We start from the raw sequence: 10,684 nt of genomic DNA, 5'->3' as shown, positions 1-10,684 counted from the left end.
CATGGCGACGGTATTTTTAACTGCGTCATTCCAAAGCTCTTAAACTTTCCACGCTCTTCTTAAAACATGCTTTGGTTAGAAAATTCATCTCCACACAGTTGTAAATCCACAGCTTAAGTCATTAAAACGGCATTTCTGACTTGGGGCGGGGGAATTCTTATTTAATCACATAGAGGAAAGAAAGGAAAGTTTTCCCCCCCTCCCCCATCCAGTCCCTTTGCCATACCAAGTCGTGGCATATCTTCTCATGATTGATTCTTGTTCCTCCGACTCGTCTTGTTTATCAGAGAACTCTTCAGTTAGCAGTCTTTACTCCCCCTCCTTCCTTGAAATATGTGCATTCGCTTCTTCCTAATTATTCCTTTTGAAGTTCTTGCAGCTAGTGGCGCGGATCAGAGACAGCGTCCAGGAGCACCGAAATCCACAGAAGGGCATTCTGCCTAGTGCCCCCATCCCCACAAATTCGGGGGTGGTATAGGGCACAGCAGGCAAAGGCAGCCCCCGCCCACAATCCTGGGGGGGTAGGGAGGCTATTTACTCCCATCACAGCCTCCTAATTACCTCCTGTGGGTCGGAGAGATGTTATTGTCAGCCATCTTCCGATGCGCCCCTAGTGGCCCCTCCTTCTCTACTCCACTTCTATTTGCCTGGCTTTTAAAGCCTTTCCACTCACTAAAAATTATTCTCCCACGAGTGTTATTACTCAAAGACCAAGAGATACAGCAACTAAGATGTAACTCTTACAAAGCACTACCAACATCTTGAACTGGCTCCAGGGATGAATCAGAAGAGAAAATTAATACACTCCCTGTGGGAAACCTGTCAGAAGGCTTGTTCACATGAAAGAGGCGCAGGACCTGAGGCTAACTGCAGAATGCTATGTCAGTTTAGCAGAAATGCAAGTTTCATACAGGTCTCCTAGACACACTGGGATGGAGCAATACTGCACAGGCCAGGTTAAACATGCATAGGTAAACAGGAATGGCAATTATCAGAAAAGGGAAGTAAATTTAATATCATTAACATTCATTTGTTGCAGGCCCAAGATGTGGGCTGTCCAATTATGCTAAAAGATTGGGAAAACTTATGGAATGTAAATTTGAAATTTACAGCCAGCTATAATATAAGAGAGGACGTGGGTGGTGCTGTGGGTTTAACCACAGAGCCTAGGACTTGCCGATCAGAAGGTTGGTGGTTCGAATCCCCGCGATGGGGTGAGCCCCCGTTGCTCGGTCCCTGCTCCTGCCAACCTAGCAGTTCGAAAGCACGTCAAAGTGCAAGTAGATAACTAGGTACCACTCCGGTGGGAAGGTAAACGGCGTTTCCGTGCGCTGCTCTGGTTCGCCAGAAGTGGCTTAGTCATGCTGGCCACATGACCCGAAAGCTGTACGCCGGCTCCCTCGGCCAATAAAGCGAGATGAGTGCCCCAACTCCAGAGTCAGTTACGACTGGACCTAATGGTCAGGGGTCCCTTTACCTTTACCTTTATAGTATAAGAGAGACCACGATGAAAACGGCTCATAGGTCACTCCTTCCAGATTATCAAGAATGTATAAAAATTTGTCGGATGCTTGTTAGAGATGTGGAGGAAATAACAGTGACATGATCCACATGTGATGGACGTGTGAAAAAATTAAGATTTGGGGGGGGGGGGAATATACGATGAATTAAAAAAGATCATGGGGATAACCTTTACTAAAAAACCGGAGGCATTTCTATTAAGTATTTTAGATAAAGAGATCCCAAAAAAACTAAGAGAGGTATTCTTGTATGCAACTGCAGCGGCTCGTATACTTGTGGCCAAGGGATGGAAAGATCACAAGGCTCCAAAAATAACAGATTGGCAAATCAAATTACAGGAATTGGTGGAGACGGCTCAATTGACTAGCAAACTCAGAGGAAACTCAAAGCAAAACTTTGCAGAAAAATGGAATGGTTATAGAAGATATGTTCAAAAATACAATAATAGTTTTGACTCCGTGCCAGCATTCGAGTGATAAAGGAACTAAAAGGAGGTGGACAACAATTAAGGATTTATTATGTTTTCAGAATATATGGGTAAATTTATATAGAAATGTTTATTGTTCTGTGTACATTCGATTGTAAGATAAAATATATGCTAAGGGACTTGACAGGAAGTCAAAGTTGAAAAAAGATTTTGGAAGCTAAAAGGGGGGGAAATTTACTTTCATTATTATCATTTTGTGTTTGTGTGTGTAGGTGTCTGCATATATGTGTGTTTTTGTATGGAACGTTTGGGAGGAAATAAGACGGTAAATAACAAATAACAAACTAAATATTGATGTATGTAATTTTTATTTCTTAATTATATTTAGTGGTAGTATGGTTGTATTGTTTTTTGTAACATAAATTCATTCAATAATTTTTTTTTTAAAAAAACAACATTCATTTGTTACCATGTCCCCCAATACGGTATCAGCATCGTTTCAACTTAGATGTTATAAAACTGTACTACAAGTCCCCACATGATGTGCTGCACATTTTCTGTCCCAAGCTCTGCCCACACAAAAGCATTTTCTTTTTTGCAATAGCAGACCGCCTACAGATGGCTTGACCTTAATTTGCTGGGAGTGTCTCCTTCCTCAGCAGGTTATGGCTCACTCTAGCATTACTGGGTTCCAAATGAGCATTACCTCCCCTTTCTGGAGGCTTCATGTGGAAATCCTGGGATCCCAAGCATGGCACAAAGACTTTCTCATGATACCCACCAAGACCTCCTATCCCACCCAATTTTTATTTGTAAATGTGGTTTTTTTAAAGCTCATTTATTTTGGGAATTTGCTTGAATTTTTCCATTGCTTTGTTGTTCAGGGGGTGTTCAGTTTTTCTTCTGCTAAATGGGTATTTTGTGGTGCCCATGACAGATTTCAAAATGCACCCACAAGCCCACAGGGGTTAGGGACCCTTGCAGGAAGTCAACACTTCTCTAGTAGTTATGATAATCCAGGTTCTCACTTTCCTTGATTGGTCCCCCCTGCCACCTTTTCTGCTTCAGTCTCCTTTACTCAGAGTCCTGCATCTCTTTTATTTATTTATCACATAAATATAGAAAAAACACAGTATAAAGTAATATAATAATAATATCCTGCCTCCTCTGGCACATTGCCTTTGGTTATGTTTACTGCCCTCTACCTGTTTCAGGGCAAATCCTGTGCAAAGCTCTAAATGATGTGAGAAGCCTCCATGAGTAGAGAACTTGCCATTCTTCAGAACTACATCCTCAATATTACAAGATGAAGGGCAATGCCCCAGAGGGAGCAAAGCTTGGCAGCATGCGCTCACACTCATTTGTACATTTCTTTACACACAGGTAAATGGAACGCCCAACCTCGGCTATAATCTGATAGCATGTGTGTGATTAAATCATAGACAGTATTGCAAAAGCACAGCTGCATTCAGATGCAATGGCAAATCATGCTTCCTTATCACTTGCAAGGGAATGTGATTAAGAAGCTTCCCTTCCTAGTTAGGAAGGTCTCAAGCCATAGTTTCATCTTCTTTTTCTAAAAAAAACCACAGGGTGAGGAAATGTGAAGTTGGTTGTGTGTGGCCCTGAAAAGTAGGAGTGTGTAACTTCATTTTTGTTGCCACCAAGGACATTTCCCATAACTTTACTCAACTTGCAGTAGCTAGAATAGTGAATGCGACAATCCCTGTTTTCTAAAATGGTGACATTGCAAAAATGGTGCTTAAATCTTGCCTTGGGGCTTGAATACACTCTAAACAATAGACACAAATCTATAGTTTAATTAACACTCTGAAGTTTCTGTAATAAAAAGAATATTTAAGCGGCAAGTCAAAACACGAAAGATGGACAACTCCTAACAATTACGTCTATGGAAGAAAGTCTTGAGCAACCTAAGTATGAAGAAAATACTGTACGTTGTAAACAGAAATGTTTGATTCATACAGGAAATGTTAATCAACTTTCACACTACCAAGTCTTGGATTCTTGGGTGTACAATACTTAATTACTTTTCCATCTTTCACTGACTAAAATAAAGGCAGATCTCTGGTTTTTAAGGGGAGGGTCTTTTATTGATGAAGAGGTTGTGATCGAAAACTAATGATAGGTAAAGATAAAACACCCCTGACAATTAAGTCCAGTCGCAGACTACTCTGGGGTTGCGGCACTCATCTCGCTTTACAGGCCAAGGGAGCCCGTGTTTGTCCGCTTCCACAGACAGTTTTTCCAGGTCATGTGGCCAGAATGACGAAGAGGCTTCTGGCGAAACCAGAGCAGCACATGGAAATACGGTTTACCTTCCCGCCGGAGCAGTCCCTATTTATCTACTTGCACTTTGACATGCTTCCAAACTGCTAGGTTGGCAGGAGCTGGGACTAAATAGTTAATTCATTTTATTGGCATTGCTGGCACTGAATACATTTGCTTCTCTTCCAGCACTGCATCCATGTTATCATCCTGAAGAGCTATTTTAGGTAGTTGAAAAACTCAGCTGTCTTTTTTGCTCATGAACTCATGACCTTTAAAGCCCTAAACAGCCTCGGTCCAGTATACCTGAAGGAGCGTCTCCACCCTCATTGTTCCGCCCGGACACTGAGGTCCAGTGCTGAGGGCCTTCTGGCAGTTCCCCTGCTGCGAGAAGCCAAGTTACACGGATCCAGGCAGAGGGCCTTCTCGGTAGTGGTACCTGCCCTGTGGAACGCCCTCCCACCAGATGTCAAAGAGAAAAACAACTACCAGACTTTTAGAAGACATCTGTTTAGGGAAGCTAGCAGGCATTAGCCCCCTGAATCAGATTTCATTGAGTCCACTTTCCCCTTGACCCAAGGAACTGAGTGCCTCCAGGCCTACCTCCAATAGCATAGGGAGAGCACCAGGCAGGATGCCTGGAAGAAGAAGAAGAAGAAGAAGAAGAAGAAGAAGAAGAAGAAGAAGAAGAAGAGTTTAGATTTGATATCCCGCTTTATCACTACCCTAAGGAGTCTAATGGCTAACAATCCCCTTTCCCTTCCTCCCCCACAACAAACACTCTGTGAGGTGAGTGAGGCTGAGAGACTTCAGAGAAGTGTGACTAGCCCAAGGTCACCCAGCAGCTGCATGTGGAGGAGCGGGCCCCGAACCCAGTTCACCAGATTACGAGTCTACCGCTCTTAACCACTACACCACACAGGCAGAAGGCCCTGTCTGCAGCTAGAGAGCTGGCCCTTTAAGGACTACAGTTCTAAAAAAGGAGGCATTATTTTATTGCATTTGTTAGTTCCTTTTCTTACAAGACAACTCATAGCGACTTGCATTAAAACCAACAACAAAAACCAAAAAGCACAACAATCCAAGAGAGGCTGGGAGATGTGACTAGTCATAACAGCTTGCTACTGTCTCACTTTAACGGTTACAACCGTCCTAGCATCCTGCCAGCTCCCTCAGTTAGTGTGAAGAAGGGAAAAAGAGCCTCCCACACCCTTAACTGAGACTAACTGAGCAACAGCCTCTCCCATGCCATGTTTAAGAGCAGCAGAAGTGGCTGGGGAGTTCAGATTTTATAAAAAATTAAAATTATTTTGTAAGTTATCTTGTTACTCAGTATGGTATTTTAACATGATTTTTAAATGTATTGTGATATTTTACGTATTGTGACTTTGCTGTTATTTTTATTGCTCATAGTTTAGTAATGATTCATTGAAACTGTTGGGAGTGATTTTCTGTTTAATTATTATTCGCTGATATTCTTAGAGTTAATATTATTAATATTAATATTGCATATTACCTAATTTGATATAAATTGCTTATTTTAAAGTCGCATTTTCAATTTTGACCTATTTGTATAGGATCAGACTGTTATAAGATGTGTGATCTTTGTTGTATATTTTGTTGTTTTTTCAGCTTCTCAACTGCCTTGTTTATAGCAATATAGAAAGGTGGTGTACAAATTAAAAGTGAAATAAAATGAAATGAGTGGGGGCTTAAGCAACTACAGTTACCCTTCAAATTATTGGGAGCCTTGGAACTGCCTTTCCTGCTAAACAAGAAAGACTAACTAGCCCAGTTATTCATTTTGCAAGACTGCAAACATGAAGAAAGAGGAGAAACCTGTAGAACAAGTAGAATCTCTTATTTAACCTTAAATGAGCCTGTCTTGTTGTGCAACTGTAAGCTGTAGGTATACTATGTCTCGGGTGGGAGGGGGGAAACAGGATACATATACAGCTTTCCAAATGGGAGATAACAACTACAGTACTGTACGGTATTTGTCTTCATAGGGATGCCACAGGAAGGTGCAAGAGAAGGGGACGACAGAGGACCAGATGGTTGGACAGTGTTCTCGAAGCTACAAACATGAATCTGACCAAACTGCGGGAGGCAGTGGAAGACAGAAGTGCCTGGCGTGCTCTGGTCCGTGGGGTCACGAAGAGTCGGACACGACTAAACGACTAAACGACTAAACAACAACAACAAAGATGTATGTGCCTGCGCAATATAAAAGGCATCCATACATACAAACAAACCCACCCGTCACACAACAATGGGCATTTTGCTCGCCCATAACGGCGGGCGCCCGCTCTGAAGTTCCAACCTCGCACCATAAACCCTGGGAAGGTGGAAACTTGCAAGTCTTCCAGCTGTTACGACTACAACTCCCGTCATGCCCCACCACTGGCCATTCTCGCTGGGGCTGCCGGGAGTTGTAGTAAAAACACACACACACACACACACACACACACACACAAAAACAAAAAAACAATGGGGTTCTCCGCCGTTGCGTGGAGAGAATCCGCTTCACTAAAAAAAAGAACCCACTTCACTAAAATAATGGCGGGGGCGGGTAAAGAACTAACACCCTTCGTACAACACACGACGCGTCTATAACGCCCTGAGTAGAGGCGACCGTGCTTGACTAGCCAGGCCCCAGCGCAAGCGCTCTTATTCCCTCAGAGGCCGCTTGCCGTTATTGCGCTTAACCAGGCCGGGCGCCTCTCGCTCGCCTCCAACCAACCAAGGTGGTGTGAGGAGGAGCCGGGCCTGAGGCGGGCCTGGAGAGGAGTGAGAGCGAGGGCAGGGCCTCAGCCGCCGCGGCCTTACCCCTCAGCTGACAGGCGCCGCCTCTTTCTTTCCCCCCGGCATCCTCCGCGCTGCGGCGAGCCTCTTCCCCGGTCGGCCGCTGCCGCTGCTGCTTCTCGGGCTGCGCTCGCCTCCGCCGCCGCCATGGCCGCCTACAGCAAGTTCCTCACCGCGCGCTACTCCACCATGGCCGGCGCCACCGCCGCCGCCTGCGCGGTGCTCTGCCTGCTCAGCAAGCGGAGGAAGGCGGCCGCCCTGCACGGGTCAGTCGGGGGCGAGTCATGGGGGGCCGGGGGCTTTGGGTGTGGGGTGTGTGTAGGGGGCAGCCGAGAGAGTAAGATCCCGGCTGTCTCCTCCGCCGACAGGATAAAAGGAAGGCTTGGGGTGGGGTGAATAAAGTGGCCCCCGGTAGTCGAGGGGGTGATTTAAGGTCGAGAGGGGGTGGGAAACAAAGGGAGACTCCAGAGTGAGCCTTGCAGAGACTCCGTAGGCGTGGCATTTTTAGGGAACATTCAGAAACTATTGCATACCGACCGAATCAGAGCCGCACTGTGCCCTGATCCCTGTTGCTTTGCCCAGGGGCTCCGAAGTCTTTCTATGCCCTCTTTGTTACCTTGACATCCTTTTACCTGGAGGGTTTCAACCCGGGAAATGCACGTGGCTCTTCCTTTCTCGGGGATGGTTAGAAATGGCACACCTGCCGCACATTGCACCTGTTGCACAGGTATCGAGGGTCCGGTGGCACACCTGTTGCGGCAGGTAGACCTGCAAAATAGGTGCTGTGCAACAGCCCCCCCCCCCAGCTTGAGTTATCTTAATGATGCCGTGTCTCTTATCTGGGATAGGTACCCGATGTTGTTGGGCTCCTGACACCCATCAGTCCCGGCTGGCGCACACAAGGGTCGTGGGTGCTGGAAGTTGTAGCCCATGATATCTAGTGGCACACCAGACCCTTGGCTGCGTTCAAACATCTGAGAGATTTGCTTATAGGAGAACACAATATTAATAATTGGTGTTTACATAGCATTTTAGAGTGCCAGAATATCTTCACATGCACTGCGTTGGTTACTGTGACAGCAGCTGCCAAGTTGGGTCAATCTGGGGGGGCTGAAGCTTTGAATTCCTTGCCATTGCACTACAAAAAATGTGACAGTAAGATAGTACTAATTGCTGAACTTCTGCCTGTCACACGGTATTTAAAGAAGTCCTACTTAAAGAGATGGAAACACTAAGGTTCAGCTGAGAAGGGAATTAAACTTTGCAGTGCTGTTAGTGTTCAGATGGACACCCCATTTCTCCCCCCTGGATGCTACTGAAGTTTGCTCCAAAGGCTCCCTTTTATTCAGAAAACAAAGACAACTATACTTTTCTTTGGATACGGAAAACACTGTCACCTGGGTTCTTTAAAGAGGCATGTGCATTGCCTTATGGGCACTTGTTAGTTAGCCTTCATAAAGCACAGATAGCTCTGGATTTTTTCCTGTAATTTCATTTATCTAAATTGCCCAGGGCAAGATTTCCCAAAGAGAAAGTTGCAGAAGCACAAGGAGTGTGTGTGCAGAATGTAAAGACAATGTGTAAGCATGCATGAGTTCAAAGGGGGCATGGGGACCTGTGATTCTGGATTTTAATTCCCTTATGAATATTCTGAAGAATGACTTGGCAGATGTATTCAGCTTAGGAGATATCCTAAATGCTTGAAAAAAATGCAGCTTGGGATAAACAAAGACTAATATTTATATATGGTATGCAGGTTGGCAGCTGTCATAGCAGGGATAATAAGATAATAGTTTGGGCAGTGATATTTATAAAATACTTTTCATTTGGTTTCAAAGTTGCACATGTGTATAATCAGAGTGATAGATCTAAAAGATAGACTCACTCATATCTAGATCATGTTTGTGTCACTCCTTTCTTTCTTTCTTTCTTTCTTTCTTTCTTTCTTATTGTCACTTGTTATCCAACGATCTCCAAGTAACTTACAACATTGTTAAAGACACAAATTAATATATTATACCACAAAACAAAACAAAACAGAAGACAGCCCCTATAGACACAGAAAGTTTTGACAACAAAATAATAACAAACGTTATTGTAGACTGTCAAAGCCTGGGAGAAAGGTTGGATGCAATTGATGCAAAAGTTTCATAACTATTGGGCAATGATCAGTTTTATTATATTTCAAAATGCTTTTATGTCATTATACATTTTATATTCTGCACAATACTATGTTGCCTTGAGGTACAGTCCATAAGGCAATGTTTGAAGAGAAGTATTATATATTGATATGCTATGAACAATATTTTATCCAATGTTAAAATACAATAGTAGCCATCTTTTGAAAGTGAAACACTTAAGACCTTAAGCAGTCCCCATCCCTGCCCCCTGGTGTATCACCCTGATATGCAAAAAAACTGATGTCCATGTGTCTTAATCCTTTAGGAACAAATTTCCTGTAGACAGTGCTCCTAAGAAGGGGATAGCATTGTCACAGTAAATTATTTGAGAAGGTGATAACGCCTTTTTGTATGCTGGTATGCATTGTTACAACTGAGATACAGTGCAACATATTCCAGGAGTGGCAAAATTACTGCCAAAGTGTTGCAGCAGGGATGTGTTTTGCTCACTGCCCAATGCTTATCATGTTTGCTTCATTATTGATTATAAGTATTTCAAATGATAAAAAATAAACTTATGAGTGATGTCCAATGTTCATCATACTCAGAGTAGACCCACTGAAATGAATGGGTGGGGTATAAATAATTATTAATAAAATTAATATTATCATTATTATTGACTTGTCCATTGACTTTAATGGGTCTACTCTGGGTATGACTAATGTAAAATACCTTACTGTGTATGTGCATGTATGATTAAACAGACAAGTGTGGGATGCAAAACAATGAATTGTGGACTTGTTATGAAGATAGTATTACTATTTAATATTTGAGTGCCTGGACCGTAATAAGTGTTAATATATATCAATGAAGTGACATAATTTCTGCCCAGAAATTTACACAGTACAATGGTACCTCGGGTTACATACGCTTCAGGTTACAGACTCCGCTAACCCAGAAATAGTACCTCGGGTTAAGAACTTTGCTTCAGGATGAGAACAGAAATCGTGCTCCAGCGGTGCGGCAGCAGCAGGAGACCCTATTAGCTAAAGTGGTGCTTCAGGTTAAGAACAGTTTCAGGTTAAGAACGGACCTCCGGAACGAATTAAGTACTTAACCCGAGGTACCACTGTAGTTGGTTACTTCAAGACTGGATTACTGCAATGTGCTCTGTGTGGGGCTTCCCTTGCACTTGATCAGAAGGCTGCAGTTAGTGCAGAATGCTGCGGCACAACTGCTGACAGGAGTGAGGCCTTATCAGCATATAACATCTGTACTCAGAGATCTGCACTGGTGGCCAATTTGCTACTGAGCCAAGTTCAGTGTGTTCCTATTAGTATATAAAGCCCTTTGAAACTTGGGAGCAGCTTATGAGATTGTCTTACCCAACATGGGCCCAATCAACTGCTTTGATTGGCAGAATTGGCACTACTACAGGTGCCACATACTACCTGTTCCACATTTGTAAGAACTCAATTGTTTAGTGTGGCAGCACTTAACACTTTGGAACTCCCTGCCTATTTAG

The 10,684-nt window shown here is 43.6% G+C and overlaps 1 protein-coding gene across 2 annotated transcripts in view; it reads left to right on the top strand.

Annotated features, from left to right (window-relative positions):
• Positions 1–7,109: 7,109 nt before the first annotated feature.
• The window catches only part of ABCD3 (ATP binding cassette subfamily D member 3), a 48,947-nt gene continuing 45,372 nt past the window's right edge, over positions 7,110–10,684 (top strand). Inside the window, exon 1 of one of the 2 annotated variants that reach the window (XM_081008646.1) lies at positions 7,110–7,305. In XM_081008646.1, coding sequence (XP_080864772.1) covers positions 7,187–7,305 — 119 coding nt within the window. In that variant the 5' untranslated portion in view covers positions 7,110–7,186. The remainder of the gene's footprint in view (positions 7,306–10,684) is intronic. The other variant, XM_081008645.1, reaches the window with a different exon arrangement.

The sequence above is a fragment of the Podarcis pityusensis genome (genome assembly GCF_964106645.2).
Source record: "Podarcis pityusensis genome assembly, chromosome: 6".
Taxonomy (NCBI): domain Eukaryota; kingdom Metazoa; phylum Chordata; class Lepidosauria; order Squamata; family Lacertidae; genus Podarcis; species Podarcis pityusensis.
Note: the sequence above shows the minus strand (reverse complement) of the source record. Positions and strands in the feature narration are given on the sequence as shown.